The 18,686-nt window shown below is 49.9% G+C and overlaps 4 protein-coding genes across 4 annotated transcripts, besides 1 other annotated feature; 3 read left to right on the forward strand and 1 right to left on the reverse strand.

Annotated features, from left to right (window-relative positions):
- Window positions 1-76: 76 nt before the first annotated feature.
- On the reverse strand, window positions 77-4,075 carry FPSE_04082 (uncharacterized protein; the record flags this gene model as incomplete). Its single annotated transcript, XM_009257200.1, has 3 exons — window positions 77-839; window positions 890-1,471; window positions 1,520-4,075. Coding segments are annotated over 3 exons (3,901 nt in total), but the record flags the coding sequence as incomplete, so codon positions are not given.
- Window positions 4,076-7,805: 3,730 nt separating this feature from the next.
- FPSE_04083 (uncharacterized protein) lies at window positions 7,806-11,417 on the forward strand (the record flags this gene model as incomplete). Its single annotated transcript, XM_009257201.1, has 5 exons — window positions 7,806-7,869; window positions 7,974-8,101; window positions 8,163-8,546; window positions 8,597-10,053; window positions 10,106-11,417. 5 exons carry the CDS (start codon window positions 7,806-7,808, stop codon window positions 11,415-11,417), a joined length of 3,345 nt encoding a protein of 1,114 aa, XP_009255476.1.
- A 1,692-nt stretch (window positions 11,418-13,109) lies between these two features.
- On the forward strand, window positions 13,110-15,448 carry FPSE_04084 (uncharacterized protein; the record flags this gene model as incomplete). Its single annotated transcript, XM_009257202.1, has 5 exons — window positions 13,110-13,151; window positions 13,313-13,880; window positions 13,933-14,525; window positions 14,587-14,956; window positions 15,006-15,448. The coding sequence occupies 5 exons, from the start codon at window positions 13,110-13,112 to the stop codon at window positions 15,446-15,448; spliced, it is 2,016 nt and encodes a 671-aa protein (XP_009255477.1).
- A 39-nt stretch (window positions 15,449-15,487) lies between these two features.
- Window positions 15,488-15,523: a microsatellite.
- A 662-nt stretch (window positions 15,524-16,185) lies between these two features.
- FPSE_04085 (uncharacterized protein) lies at window positions 16,186-17,664 on the forward strand (the record flags this gene model as incomplete). Its single annotated transcript, XM_009257203.1, has 2 exons — window positions 16,186-16,751; window positions 16,890-17,664. 2 exons carry the CDS (start codon window positions 16,186-16,188, stop codon window positions 17,662-17,664), a joined length of 1,341 nt encoding a protein of 446 aa, XP_009255478.1.
- Between the last annotated feature and the right edge of the window lie 1,022 nt (window positions 17,665-18,686).

An 18,686-nucleotide genomic window follows, 5' to 3' on the forward strand; every position in this document is an offset into this window, starting at 1 on the left:
GCAGCCGCCGTAGCTGTCTGCCTCTCCTTCTGGCGATGCCGATCCCTGAGATAAGGCGCCGCCTCTGGTCGCATACGGAGGATGCGCAAAATCATGTCATCGCTCGGATCAGCTTGCGCCTCACGCCTCTTCGCCTCCTTCGCCTTACGCATGGTGCCCAGGTTACGGCTCATCATGATACTCTTTCCACGTCTGATCGTGCCCATGCTTGCAAACGACCCTGCACCACCGAGTGATGCCCCGAGAGCTGCCGGGGCTGACAGACGGTTACTCTGCGAGTTCTGATGCTGTAGAGCCAGACGTGCCCGCTCTGTCGTTGCGGCTGCCATTCTTTCCGACTCACGGATCAGACTGTTAGTATCCTCAAAGTAGAAGAAGTTCAGCGAGGCAAGCTCGTGCCACTTAGGCGACTTGAGGGTTTCAGCTGGAACACCAAGCTGCTCTCCTGACTCATCTCTGGCATTAAAGAATTGAAACAGCAAGTCTAACCAATGATAGACAATGTCTAGCTCTTTTCGCGAAAGGGGCCGCTGCTGTGAAGGCTTTTCTGACAGGGGTGGGACTAAGAGGTTCTCAATGACCATCAAAACCTCTTTCCAGAGTCGTGCCATGACGGCATCCATCGTGGCCTTTGTCAATGTCTGTTTCATTATGGCAAAGTTCTCGTCGAAGTAAGCAAACAGAGGCGCCAGCGCCGCCTCGATTTGAACTGGGGTTACAGTAGGCATCGTCGATGCTCGCTTCTTCCAAAGACTTGTGACGGATGCGCCAATACCACCCGTACCCAGCAAGTGCCTGAGAGTCTCCAAAGATAGGGTATGGTTGATTTGAGACGTGAGCTATCTACAAGTTAGCATATCTGTTTGGCCTGCGGTTGGGCATGTCATACCTTATCCGTAACCTTCCGGACCATGTCTCTCTCAGTACGCTTCAGATGCCGGAAGGCCTTTCCGAAATGAAACTGTATATCATCTCTCTCGCCCTCCATACTGACTCTAATGAGCAACCGACCTTGCGAGTCTAAGTCCAACCAAAATTCGCGAGGCAGGTAATCACTGAAATGAACAGGGTCAAGCTTGAGTGATGTTCGCCCAACATAATCGTGGTCGCCAAAGGTGTCGTAGTCCCAGATAGTCGCAATCATGTTGACAGGACCTTGAACCGTTATGTCAAAAGTCTCGTCCCAACGTGGATTGAGACTCCTCTGAATAATTCTCGTCTTATGCAACCGCTTCTGGTATTCATCGCCGAACACGACGTATGGATCGCTGTAGCCGTTGGTGTCACATGCCTTAAGGTCCTCGGCCTCGACTACTTTGATCGTGAAGGTGTACTTGTTGGGTCGTCGGGTCTTCTTCTTTGGCCCGTCAAGTTTCTCCAGGAGTAAAGCGCAAGCATCAGGGTCCATAGCCCGCTCTAACTTGTCAAGTTCCTGCATAGCATATTCGATGTTGTTGAGTTTGACGAAGGACTGCACGAGTTAGTTAACGTAATTAACAATCAGGATATGTTTTCTCACCTCAGAATAGAACTGGAATGGTTCAACGCGGTCCTTGTTGTTCCAGGCATCCTTCGCATATCTCATCCATTTCTCCTGGGTGGTTTGATTCTGTGCTGCCATCTCCTCTGCAGAGGGGCGATCCATCTCCTTCACGAACTTCTGGTCGACAAGTTCACAATACTTGCCAATACCCGCCGCAAACGCCTTGGAAAGAGATGTCATGAATCTAGCATGATGCTCGTCGTTACCCCAGTTGAGGTTGAATATAGTGTCAAGAGTCTGGTTGAAAAGCATAAACATGTCAATAATGGAAACACTGTGTCTCTCTGCGTCCCGTGGGATGTCCTCGGGATTTTCTGTCCGTACTTGGAACTGGTCCTGCTTGACGGCTTGCTCGACGTAGTCTTCCACCCTATTCTCGGCAGCACGAACCCATCGCCACACAAAGTCGACCAAAAGGTTCTCGATGTTGAAAGCGAAGGGACGGTCAGGTAGAGAATCGCTGTGAATTCGACGGATAGCAACCAACTCTCTGTATAGCTCGAAGCCATCTTGTATGTCGAGTTCGGTGCCAATCTCCTGGGCCGTCTCCAAAATGGACTCGATGATAGCATGTGCATCCTCTTCAAACCGCGGGAACACCTCTTCAACTAGAATCTGGAAGGGGTTTACACCCATGATCTCTGGGTTCTTGGCATATCGTTTGTTGATTCTTTCGCAAAGCTTGATGACCGTTTTGCCTAGCTTCACTACGTTGGCAAAGTCCCATTCGTTTCGATCGGCCGATATTTCCTTTTCCATATATTGACCGTACATCCTTTGAGCCTGTTCATGGAGGCGTTGACTCAGATGTTCAGCAAACTCCTCGGCCGCTTCAGGTTTGGGTGAAAAGCAAGGGTCACTAAAGATGTGGTTATCCAGGATAAATTGGACGACGCCTATTTGGGGAGGTTTTGTGTCATAGCACTGTTCCATCCGGTCGTAGAGGTCACGAAGCAGAGTCTCATAGAGTGTCTGCAGAGTGTGTTGATATACAGCGAAATCATGTACCGTCCAGCGACTGGGGTCGATCTCGGATAGGGGAGTACAGTAGTTTGAGACGTGTGGAGGCTTTTTTACCTCAGGCAGTGGCGTCTTGATGAAATCAAAAACAGCGTCCAATTCTTCAGGTAGTAATTCTCGGTCCAAATAGTTGCGTGATGCAACTTCTAGCAGAGTGATGAGCCTAGAGAACTGGGGCACCCTCCATCTCACACACAACTCAGTCAAAAGGTCCATGGATTGTTTCGATAGGGGCTGGTAGTCATGATCAGGATCGCTATTGATCTGGTCAAAGGTCATGGCATGCTTAAGAATATACTTGAAGAACGCTCTGGGGTCTTGAGGGACAAAGGTGTAAAGATTCTCCTCGACTGCTCGAATGCCGGAATCCCCAATATCTAGTGATGCAAGATTGATGGATGGATCAAAACCCATCGAGCTATCAAACCCCGGATTGCTGTAGGTCGACTGGGGCCGGCTGGAGAAGCCTTTGTCAACACCGCCGCTGGATGCCTTGGCAAGCTCTGGCTTGGCAGTCAATATGTCAAGCATCATCTGTGATAAATGAGGCGACTCGGCTTTTTTCCACTCGAGGAAGGCGTCGTCAAGATCAAAATCGTTGCTCCCCAAAGCACCAGGCATGTCTGAATTGAGCCTGTGCTGATAAGATTTGAGGTCCTTAAGCGCAGCCTCTTCTGTCCACACCCCTTTGTTCTCGTTGATCTCGGCCTGTGCTTCTGAAAGACTCAACCCAAAGATTTTGACTACTTGTTGAACGAGAGGCATGTCCTTGACATCATAGCTCAAGGGGACAACGACCTCGATGGTTGTTCCAGCACCACTAGCACCGCCGCCAACTAGGTTCTGATCGTTCGTAAGGAGCTTCTTTTCGAGGATACTCAACTTGGACATGAGCTCAGTCTTGTCGCGATCATGGCCTTGATCTCGCAGGATTGTGGCAATTAGACGGACAAACAAAGCGAGGTGGCGGTCGGGAATGAGCTTCCAAGAATCATCATCGGGAGCGGCTCCTTTTTGGGCTGCCTTGGTGGTAGAAGTGTAGAACATAAGAATGAGCGGTTCGAGTTTCCTCTCCTTATCAATAGTTTTACGAAAGTTTTTTTCAGAGAAGGTCGTGTAAGCTTCAGCAAAGCTTCGCTTGACAACAGGATCGTTATAACCCGGCAAGCGCTCACTGCCCCTCAGCACGCCGCCGCATCGTTCGAGCAAAGCGCTGGTGAAGTTGTGTGGTAGCTTGAAACTTGATGAAGAACCAGAAGTAAATTCCTGCACCAGGGCGCCAACGCTGGTATGAGTCCGGACTGGTTGCTTCGGGGCCGCAACATATTGCTTTCGCTTGGCCTTGGGCTGTAGAAGGTAATGTAGATAAGCCGACCGAAGGGCGAAACTGCGAGCCTCGTCGTGCTCGACAACAATTGGCTGGGCTCTAGAAGCTGCGCGAGCCCTACCAAGATCCCTACTGCTGCCCATGCGGCGGCCCGGGTTATATGAGCGTCGGGACGCTGACGACATGTCGACGATCGAGGGGCAGCGGATAACAACGACGGTGGTGTGGCGACGATGAGTACAGGGGCCTAGGTTGTGAGAATAGAGAATGTCTAGTAAGCGAGATGATACCGAGAATTGTCTGTATCTACGCGCTCAATATCATGACACTGTGTATAGAGCAGGTCGTGAGATGTCAGCAAGGTCGATGCTGATGGCGGATGGAGGGAGGTTCGAGCGAGACAAGGGAGAAAAGGAGCGAGAGCGTTGGATCTTGAACAATGACGACGTAGGCAAAGCGATAGATATATGATTGATTTTTCAATGGAATGACAAAGGCGTAGGCTGACTATCCTGACCTTGGTATTGTGGAACAGAATGTTTGGGTCTGGTTGGGGTCAGGTAGTAGATTGGTTATATGGATGGAATTGCCATCAAGAAATTGACGGTGAAGTGAAGGATGGAGCTAGAGGTCAGAGCAAGAGCCGCCCCCCCCCGTCGTCTGTTTCCGTCTGATTGATTGATTGACGAATGGATCCCTGCAATGCGCCCAAGGTCAAAGATCCAATAATGAAACAGAAACAAAGATTACCTAGTAGATACCTGTTAAGGTAACGACGGACAGTGGCGTCTGCCTAGTATTTTATTTTATTAGCTGTGAAGAAGTGATGGTAACTGTCACACAACGCATACAGCACCAGGAAACAACCTTACGTTCTCGTTCCTCTGGTAGGCGTTAAGGGCCTGTAAATTGGTGATCAAGCTCGGGCAGCCCAAAATAAAACATTACAGCCCAAGGAACGGGGTATAACGTCATATGTTTAGCCATTTGGCCTCTGGGCTGAGGAACCTGACACGTCCTTGCGCCGCTAATCCGCTCATGGTGCCGTCAAAGGACCCTGAGGAGCGCTAATGCCGCTCTGTATCCAATGGAAACAGTGGAATATTTTGGGCGTTTCGCCTGTTAATGCGATAAAACATCTTAACTTGAGCGACGGCTGTCTAGAATCCGATTCTCTGATGGATATTTTGGTCGACGAATTAGGGGCTGACCTAGACTGTGTGCATGGAAATCCTATGAGCTTGGATTGCATATGAAAGCCGGTATGGTTGATCAACGTATCGTTTCTAGGTCACCTATGATGGAATGAAAATAGAGGTTTACGGTTTTGTGGTGACTCAGTGTTCTTATTCGACTCTGACACCACCATGTCAAGGTCGAAGTATCCCGATGATAAGTACCTATTTATCTCTCTTCCTATTGCGGCAAGTAAGTACCTATCCTATCTGGGTCGTAATGTTGTTCCAGAACAAAAAGAGAAGAACCCCATTACTGGCTCATTGGCGTAAATGGCTGGCTCAACACCATTCAGGTCTCAGACAGTGCTGGTTTGGTAAACTGTAATCTGACCAAACTCTGCTTATTGTCTCTCAGGGGCCTTGTATCAATAGGGGATATCAAGGGCGACTACCAGACGGTTGTTGGAGAGCTTGGCCACTGCCTAACAATAGATTTTCTGGAAATGTCATGTGTTTATTTCTTGTGCCTCGTTGAGTCCCACCATAGACGAGGTGGCTCGGGGTACGCAGCTATGAAGACGGTGACGCTGCATTGCATTTCGCCAGCTGCGGCGGTGTACGCAGAGCTTCAACTGAGCCTTCATAGTATATCATGTGAGTGAGAGAAATGTTATCAGTATTTGAATCCATATCTCTCTCTGCCTATGTTCTGCTACCACCTGACTCACGAGGAATAACCAGCATCCACACAGCGATTGGACAACAGCCTGGGAGTCCAGGACACAAACCCCATCAAAGGAGCCATAGGTAAGGGGCCTGGCGCCAAAGCCTGAAGAGATCAGCAGCACAAGTTCCTTGCCTAGAGCCTCTGGAAATTGATTAAAAAAAACACCTCCTGACTCTCTCGATGTGTATGACTGTGTGAGGGAGGACAAGAAAGTCGCATAGAGTGTGATAAGAGCAGCTCCTCTATCATTTAACAAACTGTCTTTCCACAGAGCGTCAAAAGTCACCACCTATCACAACGTCCATCGGTTGAGACAACTTTGGCGTTCTAACTTGGGTCTTAGCCCAGGCGTCCATCAGTGGCGCCGTTGGGTTTCAAGTTGGTGTATCAAATGGACCTCCCTAGTTTTCAAGGACTCGCTTGGCTTGGCTTGGCCTTGGCCTTGGCTCAAGTTGCAGATGAACATCATCTGTTGGCTTTAGATCTCGTCGGACCGTCAATCACGATTCAGCAAGATATACAATTACCGAACTGACCCATATGAGGTCAAGGAGGTTGACCTAACCAGAACCATTGCACACTAACATCTTATTGTGAGGAATGTCCGTTTTACCTAGCAAGGGGTTCAGACCGGCTAAAGAACAGTTCCTTGTTGCCCTGATCCATTGCACAGAACCTTGCCAGATAAAGCAAAGCAACTGCTGATGTTGGTTAGTAGAAAGAGGGGAAGAGGGGTTCAAGGGCGATTATCGTTGATCATACTCGATTGTGATAAATACAACTACAGCATTGTTCAGACAAGTGATTCATCAAATCAACAAGGACAAATGGCGCAGGATCAGGTAGCAAAGAGAAGAACTAATTACTAGTCCCGGTCTGTGCTTGTTGATCACTGGAAATTGTGTGATTGATGATGAGATCGGTTAGACTGGTATTTGTGCGAATCCAAAAGCAAGCTATCTTGATCAAGTTGCATGGAAAGACCCTGCAGAACAAGAAATAATTAGTTACCGGTGTCTTGATTTACCGCACCAGGAACAGTCGGTAGCTAGTATCGAGAATATTGCCTATACAACCTACCTACCCAATCGTCATTATTTACACCTATAAATCCTCCTACAATAACTATACCGGTAGGTAACCAAGGTAGATAGGTAGGTACCTAGTCTTTGGAGAGAGAAGACTTTTCGAACCTTAACTTCCAGCTGTTTACTACCTGATATCCAATACTGATTGTACCTGCCTCCCCCGCTCTTTTCCTAGGTACTACCTGCCTTTGATACCAGGGGTGTTCATTTGTCCTCTTTCCCTCTTTCCTAGGCGCTTTGCGCTTTCCGTTTTCATGCATCTCATCCTCTTGTTCGTCGCCAGTCCTCGAACTAAGCCTTGGTTCCCTACCAAGGTGCTAACCTAATCTATTCAACCAACAAAATACTTCAGCATTGTCCATCTCCATCGTTGATAGCATTACGACTAGGACAGGCAGCAGCACTTATCATCGTCTGTGTGCTTGGTTCTTTTTCTTATTTGTCTGCCTGGATCATTCTTCGACACTCTTCAGTTGCCTGTTGACCTCGACGCATTCGTTACAAGCACACAATATTCTGTAGTTAACGAAAACACTCTGCTAGGGACACTGTAGTACCTCCTGACGGCCGATTGACGAGCCTGAGACCCCAATACCAAACACTACTCTACACCTAATTGAGGTACAAGTGGGCCTCTCCGGTTGGCTCAGCGCCAGATGACGGCCTCCCCTGTCCCGCCCTGAGCCCCGCGCTACCACTTTTCGTACCGGCACTATTTTACCTGCTGGCTGCAGCAGCTCGCTGTCACGGTGTCACGGTGTCGCCTGTCGTTGTGTGCCCCCCTCCCCCCCCAGCGTGCGTTCGTCGCTGCAGTCCAGTCCATCTTAAAAGATCCAGACAGCTCCAGTAACCTGGGGCCCGTCGCAACTGTATTCGTTCCTCGTCCCTCGACCTTCGTCGCCCTTTTTGATCAACTTCGACCATGGGCATCGTCAGTAGCAAGCCCGAAGAGGGGCCTGCTCTCTACTTGAGAGACCAGAACCGATGTATGTTGCTGTACTGTCACTTCCCCGCCTTTCCTTTGCTTCTCGCTGGACTCTTGCACTGAGGTTGTGGCTTGTTACTCTAACTGACCGACTCTGTTATCTAGTGAGCATATCCTCCTTGGTCGTCACAAATCCGCGAAAGCGCACTTCCGTGAACGTTGTTCCCAATGCATTTCCTGCTACTAGAGTATCGGTCCAGAAACCGCTCAGCGACACATCTCCTATAGAATTCGTCCAGGCAAGTTGCGCCGGTTTGCGACCTTTGTTCGAGGCCTCGACTGACCTGAGTGCAGGATCCTGATACTTCGAATCCAACAGCACCGCCGAATTTCCTCGTGAAGCTCAGCAATGACGACGAACTTATATTCTCCTTCACATTTGTCATGCGCCAGGCACAGCTTGCGCAACCAACATCACCTTCCGACTCAGCACCCACCTCGGTCGATACGAGCATATCGGGCCTTACCTATGTCTATGCCTCAAATCTCAAAGAAGTCGAGAACTTGGTGACCAGAGAGTTTCATGCAGATCCGAACCTTCACAGAAACGCCAACGTCGCATTGGTTGGCGATTATTCAACAGGAGGGAGCCCATCAGTGTCATTCGAATGGACCTGGAAATGGAAGCCCCCGAAACCAACAGAGGACAAGGGCGGTGGCTGGAGAAACTCATGCAGTGTATTTTACCACCCTTTTCTCATTGCGGGTTTTTGCTAATCCGATACTAGTTTGTTGAATATGACCCTCGCGCGCATCGACTGCACACGTTGGCCAGCTTCTCCTACTTCGTTGCAGGTACCAAACCTCATGGGAACGTTTATGCCTCACCCGCTCATGCTTTTTCAGGCACGCCGGCGTCTTTGAGTCACCCGAGCTCACCATCGCCTCCTTTCCTTTTGGCGTCACCGCCCAAAATTCGTGTTGCGTCTTCTCAATCAGTTGACTCTCGCATGACTGTTCCCGATGTGATTGATGAGCCTGTTTCACCTCTAGTTCCCTACGCCGAGATACCTCTCACACCTGGACTACCTTACCTCAAAGAAGCTGTCAAAGTGGATGTGGCTTGCCCTAAACCAGGTGAGGAATCCATGGTCAGTGACGATGGACCTGTGTTCAGGGCTACTCTCAAGGCCCTAGAGCAAAAGACAGGCAATATGAGGACACAGATGAAGAAAGTTTTGAAGAAAGCAGAACATGCGCACTCTTGCCAGAACGAAGCCAACGATGCTTTTCTTTCCTTCGTCGATGCTCTACGAGAAGCGGCGTCGACCAATGCCAACGCAGTGCAGCCAGCTTTGGAACATTATTTCGATAAAATCGCCAGAGAAATCTTATCGTACGAGCGCCAAAACACTTACAACCTCCAGAAGATTATCATTGAGCCTGTAACAAAGCTATATCAAGTTGACATCAAACAAGCCGAATCGAAGAAACGAGACTTTGAGGAGGAAAGCAAGGATTATTACGCATATTTATCGCGCTATTTGGGACAGCGACAGGATTCGGTCAAGGCTAAGAAACTTGCGGAAGCCGATTCCAAGTACCAAAACAAACGACGCAACTTCGAACTCAAGCGATTTGACTATTCAAGCTTCATGCAAGATCTCCACGGCGGTCGCAAGGAACAAGAGGTTTTATCCCAGCTTACAAAATTCGCCGACTATCAAACACGGGGTTTCATGGCAACTGCAAAGAAGATCGAGGTCCTTCTTCCACAACTAGAGGCTCTATCTAGCGAGGTCCAAGAAGCCGATAAAGAATACCAGTATCAACGACGTGAGCGCGAGGAGAAGAGACGGCTTCTCGAGAAGAGCAATACACCCTACAAGGAGCCAGATCAGGGCAGCACTGCAAGCAACATGCCTATCTCCTCTGCCAGCAATGGCAATACGGGCAACACATCGGATTCTGATCTAGGCCGCGCCGATAGCACAGGATCCCAGTTGAATGTCGGATCAGTTGGCATTCCATCGGGTGTCGAGTTGTCCAGGTCTCCTGGCAGCCTCGGTCAGTCATCCGTTGGAAGCCCAGTAGCAATCTCTAAGTTTAAGGGCATCCGGGATCTCGAAGAACGAGATAACGTGCCATCTGTTGTCACCCATCGCAAAGAAGGTCTTTTGTGGGCGCTCAACAGACCTGGAGGACATGTCGACCCGCGAAACCTGAACAAACAGGGCTGGCACAAGTAAGGCTATTGTTTTGTCCCCGGAAGGAATTTTTGCTGACTTGATTTTTAGGTTCTGGATTGTACTGGACCAGGGCAAGCTATCTGAGTACAGTAACTGGAAACAGAGGCTCGATCTTCATATGGATCCCATCGACCTCCGCATGGCATCCGTCAGAGAAGCTCGCAATGCAGAACGACGGTTCTGTTTCGAAGTTATCACTCCCAGTTTCAAGAGGGTATACCAGGCAACATCTGAAGAAGACATGAACAGCTGGATTATGCACATTAATAATGCTTTGCAGAGCGCGATGGAGGGCCGCAGTTACCAGGGAAAGCCAACATCATCAAACGGTGATTCCTCCATGAGGAGGGATATTGGCTCTGTCCTTACAGGGAAGACACAATCGCTGAGCCATGGCAACCATCACAGTACTTCTAACAGTGGTATACCGAGTCGAAGGATAACGGTTGGTGCACGACCGAGTGCTATCAGGACTTCCAGCTCAGGCTATGACGAAAATCCCGATCGAGTGCTTCAAATGGTCCGAGACAACGATCAAGGCAACCTGTGGTGCGCCGACTGCGGCTCTGGTTCCAAAGTTGAATGGGTGTCGATCAATTTGGGCATCATCCTTTGCATCGAATGCAGCGGCATCCATCGGTCGCTTGGTACTCATATCAGCAAGGTGCGATCTCTAACGCTGGACATAAAGTCCTTTACTATTGATATTGTCGAGCTTCTACTGTTGATTGGAAACCGAGTATCGAACATGATTTGGGAATCAAAGCTCGACCAGTCGCTGAAACCGACAGGTCAGGCCAGCCGCGAACAGCGTCTCCGATTTATCACATCAAAGTATGTAGACAGGGCGTTTGTTGAACCTATTTCGCCAACTTTGTCGCGCTATGGCACGGCAGACGAGACCTTGCTGGCTGGCATTAAGAAGAACGAGATACAGCAGGTGCTCTATGCGTTGGCGCTCAAGGCGAATCCAAACACAGTCGACAAGATGAGAGGTACGCATGCTGTATGGCTTGCTCTGGCTGCGGCAGACCCGGCAGCACCGTCACCAACACCATCGCACACAGCATCCGACTCTGAAGCCAAAGCAGTGCCATTTCCAGTAGCCGAGTTATTGGTCCAGAACGGGGCTGAAATTCCTGGAACAATGCCAGCATTTCCCCTAGGCCGTTACGCGCAGCTCTACGTAGAGCAGAAGCGTGGGCGTACGCTCGTAGGAGGGGGATCAAGCGATGCAGTGCCCTCGCTGCCTGCTAACATGAGTCCAGCCGAGAAGCTCCAGCGCGAGAAAGAAGCTCGACTTCAGAAGCGAGTTAGTACGGGAGGCAGGCTGGCCAGATCTGCGATCCCCGAGAGATAGGAATCCAGATCCTGGGAACAACTGGCAGGCCTGGGCTCCTGCTACTCTCTCTATTATCTTTCCCGATCAAACAAGCAAAACAAACATGGCGTCTGCTTGTAATGACTTTGTTTAATGGACGACGAATTCTCTTTGGTAAGGAAGGACGGCAGGTATTTTAATAAAAGACATGGCTGGGCGCAAAGGAGTTGACCGGCGTTGACAACGACGTTTTTTACACTACAGCTGGAAAGGCCGACATGAAGACTCTGCGGAGTCTAGGGGACAACATGAAAGAGGAGAAGGATTTGAGCATATTTTAAGTATCTTTGGATGTTTGAAGGAAGTTTAGTGGCATACATGTCTCTAATAGCAGCATTATGGCACGCAGGCCAGGTCGTTGGGTATCGACAGTAGGTTTCTGTTGATTACACTACACTTACTTATTACGAGGAAAGGCTTGGCTATGGCATGATATTGAATAATGGTAATGTCAAGTCGAAATTGTGTTTTGTTATAAATATTGTGTTCATCATGATCAATCTCGCTGAATTAAGTAACCCCCCTACAAACTGCATGAAAGAAATGAAACACCATCAATTGCATGCTGCAAGATGGAGTGAAGGGTTGACAAGGTTAGAGAAGCCAGTGCTGTTGTAGTGCGCGTGACGGTGGCAGCCCGGCGAGGAACTCAGAGACGGCGTGACTCGAAGTCGACAGGTGATGATACGGATGAACAGGATTGGCGCATGGGGTTGTTATTATAAGGAGAATCTCACAGCGTAGGTTGTAGTTGCATGCAACTTGTGGTGAAATTCGGCAGATTTGGGATCATCTGGACGCACGACATGAGTTGGTATCTCGATCTGTTCTATTTCTATGTGAGTTATGTCATTCTGGCTAAGGTAAGGGTCGATCCACTTGTAAGGCACACTGCCACCGGGGAGTTTTGCCGTTGCTTTTGAGAGACGGATTGATTTTTAACTGGGCGTTCACATGATGAACGACGCCTCGCTTCTTACCTGGGGGTCCACTGGAACGCAAGACCGAGAGATCCATTTACAGTGGGCTTTATGGAAGGTTTGACCCACCCCTTCCTTACAGGTGAGCAAGAGACAAGAGACGACGCGATGGACCGACCGATGTTGTCATGGACAATTCCACGAGGCAACAATGGCACTGAGCGTGATTTCTCTCCGCTTCCTGAGCAGGCCGAATGAGCAACATGACTGTTGTTTCAAACAAACACAGGATCCATTGTACTGACATAAGTAGGAAAATTATTACCCTGGCCCAGAAACTTTTCCCTAAAATCTGTGACTCGAATTCCATCGAGGCTGTTCAGAGTGGCTTGGTTCGGATCCAATTAAAAGGCAGGTACAGAGTACCATCTAGGCAGTTGTCGCACTCAGGTACCTTAGCTTGAGCTAGCTGCTCTAGGCTCCCGGCTCGCTCAGCAGGAACACCACAATACCTAGGTAGCCTTCCTGGCCCAGGCTCGATTCACGCCCTGGCTCGTTTCGACTTCCTCCCGTCCATAATCTTCCTTTTTCTTCTCTTCCCCTTCTCCCAAGGCATCGCAACTACCGAATAACCCCACCGAACAGCGTTACCGTTGTTAACAGCACGATAGCCTGTATCGTCTAACCGTTAACCATTACAATTTGTTACTCTTTGGTTACTCTACTTGGCCGCACAGTATAGCTACCCATCATGGCTCCGCAGCCAGAGAAGAGCCAATTGAAGCGTCAGCGCGTTAGTCCTTTCCTCACTCCTTTACTTTTACGTCGAAGTGGTATTCCTTTTGTGGCCTGTGGCCATGATGCTCGAGTCTTTTAGGCCCGTTTGCACTCATCATTCCATCTCGTGTCGCGCTTTGCCTGTACCATTCGTCGCTGACTTTGACCTTCTCTCAGGGCTCGCTGCCAGAAGACGAGACAGAGACCAAGAAGCCTCGCAGAACCGAGCGCCTTGCGGTTGACCCAGACAAGACACCTGTTGTTAACAAACAACATCTTCCATCCCCTCTCACACACCTTACCGATGACTCTAGCGAGCTCAACAAGGACTCTACCGTGACTCCTCCGGAAAAGAAGGAAACCGAGAGTACCCCCAAGAAATCTGAAGACAACTCACAGAGCCAAGCGCTGTCCTCTCCTCCTCAAGACACGCAGCCGTTAAGCCAGTTCGTCGATCGCCACTCCGCCATTTCAGATGATATTGAAGATGAGATTCGCGAGGGTGTTTGGGGATACCTTGTTCCTTTGGATCCGAAGTACGGCGATAAGCCCATCGTGTTGAAGAAGCGAAGCGCATGTCCCCTGCCAGACACAGTTTCCGATGCGGCGAAGAAGGAGAACAAGAACAACACCAATGACAAGAACGGCAAGTCGGCGGCGATGAGAGATGAAGAGACTTTTGAGAAGAAGAAGGAGAAGGGCGCCCCTTCCGGCGGTTATCTGATCGGGCGGCACCCCGAGTGTGGTAAGTAGCGGAGTGAGTGTATGTCATTTTCTTGTTGCTAACCAACAGCTAGATATTGTCGTTAACGATGGCATTGTATCGAATAGACATTGCCTACTTTTCACTGAAAATAAGGGCAATGACACAGTGGCAATCGTCGAAGACTTGTCAAGCAACGGCACATACGTCAATGAGGCCATTGTGGGACGAAACCAACGTCGTGAGCTGGAGGAGCAGGATGAGATTGCGGTCCATGGCAAGGCGCGCTTCGTCTTCCGGTACCCCCAGACTCGCCAAACCAGCGCTTTCCTACAACAGTATACTCTTCTCGAGAAACTTGGCAAGGGCCATTTTGCGGAGGTCTACCTTTGCGTCGAGAAGACAACTGGGCAACGTTTTGCTGTCAAAATCTTCACAAAGCACCCTGGAGTTGAGGACCGCTCCAAAACGGAGGGCCTGCAACAGGAGATCGGTGTTCTGATGGGCGTCAGCCACCCTAATGTCCTTTGTCTGAAGGACACGTTTAACGAAAGAGATCGCGTCTATCTGGTGCTCGAATTGGCGCCAGAAGGAGAGCTTTTCAACTTCATCGTGATGAAGCAGAAGCTCAGCGAAGATGAGTCCAGGAAGTTGTTCGTGCAACTTTTCCAGGGCATAAAGTACTTGGTAAGTTGTTTTATCTTGGGTTGGTGCCCCCTGCAGATTGTACGTCTAACCATTTACCTAGCACGAACGCAATATTGTGCACCGCGACATCAAACCGGAGAACATCTTGCTGGTAGATAAGAATCTCCACGTGAAGCTTGCAGATTTCGGGCTGGCCAAGATCATCGGAGAGGAATCATTCACAACCACTCTATGTGGCACTCCCAGTTACGTCGCACCAGAAATCCTCGCCGACTCTAAACAACGCAAGTACACGAAGGCTGTCGACGTCTGGTCATTGGGAGTCGTTCTTTACATCTGCTTGTGTGGTTTCCCGCCATTCTCTGATGAACTCTACTCGCGCGACTTCCCTTTCACACTTTCGCAACAAATCAAGAGCGGCCGGTTCGACTATCCATCACCTTATTGGGATTCCGTTGGAGATCCAGCTCGTAAGTCATATCATACTTGACTTAAATACGAACTTGCTGACTTGTATAGTTGACTTGATTGACTCAATGTTGATTGTCGATCCTGAGAAGAGGTACACGATTGACCAGTGCTTGCAGCACCCCTGGCTCACACAGAGCTCTCCCTCCGTCAACGATAGCACTGGTGGCTTGGTGGGTGGTATTGCCAGCCTCCAAGTCCAACGAAGAGCCGCTGCTCGTGAACGAACATTGTTGTCATCACTTAACACTGTTGAAGTTACCGCACAACTCGACGCTGGCAAGGACAAGCGACCCGTCAAGGTCTTTGCAAAGAACAAGGGTCGCGTCACAAACTTCTCAAAAGAGTCTGATCCTGCTTCTCGACGAGCACCAGACGAATTCATCGAGATGGGAGGTAAGGGCGACCAAGAACTATTCCCGGACGATGACTCGAGCATTTACCCCACAGGTGACAATGGCGAGAAGATCAAGGCAAGCAAGGCCCAGCGATAAGCCAACAGTATTGCAATTTCCGAGTCGAATGTTTGGGTCTGGTTGGTTGGTTGGTTGGTTGGTTGGTTGGTTGGTCCGGTACAGGTGTTGGGTTTTTGTTTTTATCTTGTCTTGATATTTCTTGTTTACAGCGGAATTCTCATAGAAGCAGGCAGTACAGGAAGGATTACTGGGGTTTGTTATGGGTAACTTTATTTGTCTGGTTTCCTTGAGTACATGATGGCTTATAGAGAATGGAGGAGGTGGGTCATGGGGAATGAGCGTTGCTGCTAAGCATTTAGTAACTATTGAAAGCCTACCAAAAGTCTCGTGTTTTTTGTTTACTGCAGACTCATTCTGTACAGTTATAATATGTGTTATTAGACGGGCCGTTGAATGCAACGTATGAAAGCTTGAATGGGATGCAAGTTGATACTGCACTTCGACTTACAACTTGTTATCTCCACGTGATTTATCGCTTAGCGCCCACACACTGGCAGGTTGGAGAAAACCTCTGGCGGGGTGCAAGGCCCCACTAGAGAGGGCTATTCGCCTGGGACGAGAAACTTCACATTATTCCGCTCGTCGACCTTACAAACGAACGCTTCGAGATCGTCCCTTCCGCCCCGGTCTTCGCTAATTTCTACCTCTCGCTACCTCTCGTCCGCATCTCCGAAGCCGGAACGAGACTCTCGACGACTACCGCGACCGATATTCTCTAGATCGAAAACCCCCCTGCGTGGGAGTCACAGGCAAACATGGCCGATACCAAGACTGCCGGCCAGCCCACTCTGGTCTTTGTTGATGGATCTTTCGAGGATCTCGCCGCCGAGATGGCTGAGTACCTCAAGGCTGAGGATGCCAAGCAGCTTCTTAGCCAGGAGAAGCAGCCTTCCAACGAGGAGGTTCTGTCCAAGCTGGTCTCTGCATCTGGGGCCCTTAACACTGTCCCCGAGAAGGAGTATACCGCCGCTTCCAACCTCATGACCCATCTGGTTCTGCAATCCTCCGACCCCAAGAAGTTTCTACCCACTCTCTGCACCACCTTTGCCAAGCCGCTCGTCAACTCTCCCGTCCACGGCGTCGGTCTGTCACTCAACGCCCTGACCACCGTCTTCAACCTGCTCGAACCCAGCAACCCCGTCCGCGCCCGTGTCTTTATGGAGATTCTCAAGTTCTTGAGGTCGCATGCCATGTTTGAGAGTCTGCGCACATACCTCGATAAGCTCCCCGAGTGGCTCGCTACTTGGGGAACCGATGCCGATTTCCAGCGAAAGATCTACGAGGAGGTCGCCGAAGTTGCCCTTGAGGCTGGCGAGGAGCAGTAAGTTCACGCCCTGATATGCGGCGTGCGAGCTGTTCTGTTTGCGATATCCAAACTGTTCCAGTTTTGCTATATACACACAGAGATAGTCGCACCCGCACAGTTGCTTTGCAGTATGACTTACTAAACATTCGACAGGCAAGCCTACGAGTACGTTGTCAAGGCCCTCCGAACATTCGACGGCGACGCCATCTCCTCCGAAGACGCCCAGCGATTGTCCCTCCGTGCTGTCAAGAAGGCCCTCACCTCCAGCAACCACTTCCTATTCCAAGATCTCCGGGGCATCTCCAGCGTGCAGGCCCTCAGCGACTCCCACCCCGTCTACTCGCAACTTCTTGATATCTTTGCTGAGCAGGACCTCGAGGACTACAACGACTTCAACGATGAGCACCAGGGTTGGGTTGAGAAGGAGAGCCTGGACCACGAGAAGCTCCACCGCAAGATGCGCCTCTTGACATTCTCCAGCTTGGCCGCTTCCACTCCTAGCCGCGAAATTGAATACTCCAAGATCACCAAGGCTCTGCAGATCCCCGAGGATGAGATTGAGATGTGGGCTATCGATGTAATTCGCGCCGGCCTCGTCGAGGGTAAACTTTCCCAGCAGCGCCAAAAGTTCCTCGTTCACAAGGTCACATACCGCGTGTTCGGTCAAAAGCAGTACCAAGAGTTGGCCAACCGAGTCGACCACTGGAGGACAACTCTGCAGAACGTCCTTGGCGTCGTGCGTCAAGAACAGGCCAATGCCAAGTCCCAGAAGGAGCGTGAGATTCAGGAGTTGGAGCGCAAGGTCGCCAACGTTGGTATGGGCGGTACCCAGGATCGACGCCGACAGAACCAGAACCGGGAGCCTCGGGAGCCTCGTGAACCCCGCGAGCCTCGAGAGCCCAAGGAGCGAACGGAAGATGACGATTAAACGCAGAACGAAAATGCTAGGATATGACCAAAAAAAAGAGACTAGAGCAGTCGTGGGGAAGCAAAATGAGGGGGCTTTTTCTGGGAATGGGGGACATTGTTATACCTGCTTTGTGTTAATACATCGTTGGGCACATGAGGAAATCCAGCGAACGAAGGGTTGCAAATGGCGTAGCCGGTTTCATGAGCATCTTGGCCTTCTACTTCCCAGCATTGAAGAGAAGATAGTGTTACGGCACTTGTCTTCCAAGACATAGAATCAAAAACGAATGCTTGTTAAACAAAACGGGAGCCCCGTGAGGGCTGGTGCATAGAATTGCTGCTGTGAGATTTGGTATTTGGTATTATATATATTGTATGGACGCCCTGATGGCTACAATAGACCGAGTGTGGAAATTAGTTAAAATGATGACGTGAACTTTTTGTGAGGGTCTGGGTTGTGTATCCGTCCTATATATCAAGTCAGGGTCTGAGGTGATAATTCATTCTAAAATATAGTCAAGTGCGAGTCCGAAAACCCATCTCAGTCACAAACTGGGATCCGGATATTGGTACATAGTACCATCATGAGAGGCATGGGATGAGGAATATCAATGATAAACGCACCACTACGACGATTAACAAGGGCAATGTAGCCCCCAGTTCCCACGAGAGCGACAACCAAGAAGGGCCAGAACTTGACCTCATCATTGCGACGAGGCTTCGGGGGCTGAGAAGAGTAAGGACGACTGCGTTGAACGACCAAAGGCGATGTGCGAGGAGTGAGTCGAGAAGCTGAAGCGGCGAGGCGCCCAGTGAAGAAGGGCATGCGTGAGGCCATCGGAAGATAAGTTGTCTGTGTCAACAAAAGTATCCAGGCACGCAGAATGGTTTGACTCGAAATTGGTATCTGAGAAGAAATAGTCGGTCGTTGGAAGGTTGTTTGAGATAGTGATGGCAATGAGAGATAATGAGACGAGAGAGCATCATAGCAAAATCAGGCGAGGATGAATGTGTGATCACGTGACGGAAGGATCATTCCAA

Source organism: Fusarium pseudograminearum, chromosome 4, assembly GCF_000303195.2.
Source record: "Fusarium pseudograminearum CS3096 chromosome 4, whole genome shotgun sequence".
Classification (NCBI taxonomy): domain Eukaryota; kingdom Fungi; phylum Ascomycota; class Sordariomycetes; order Hypocreales; family Nectriaceae; genus Fusarium; species Fusarium pseudograminearum.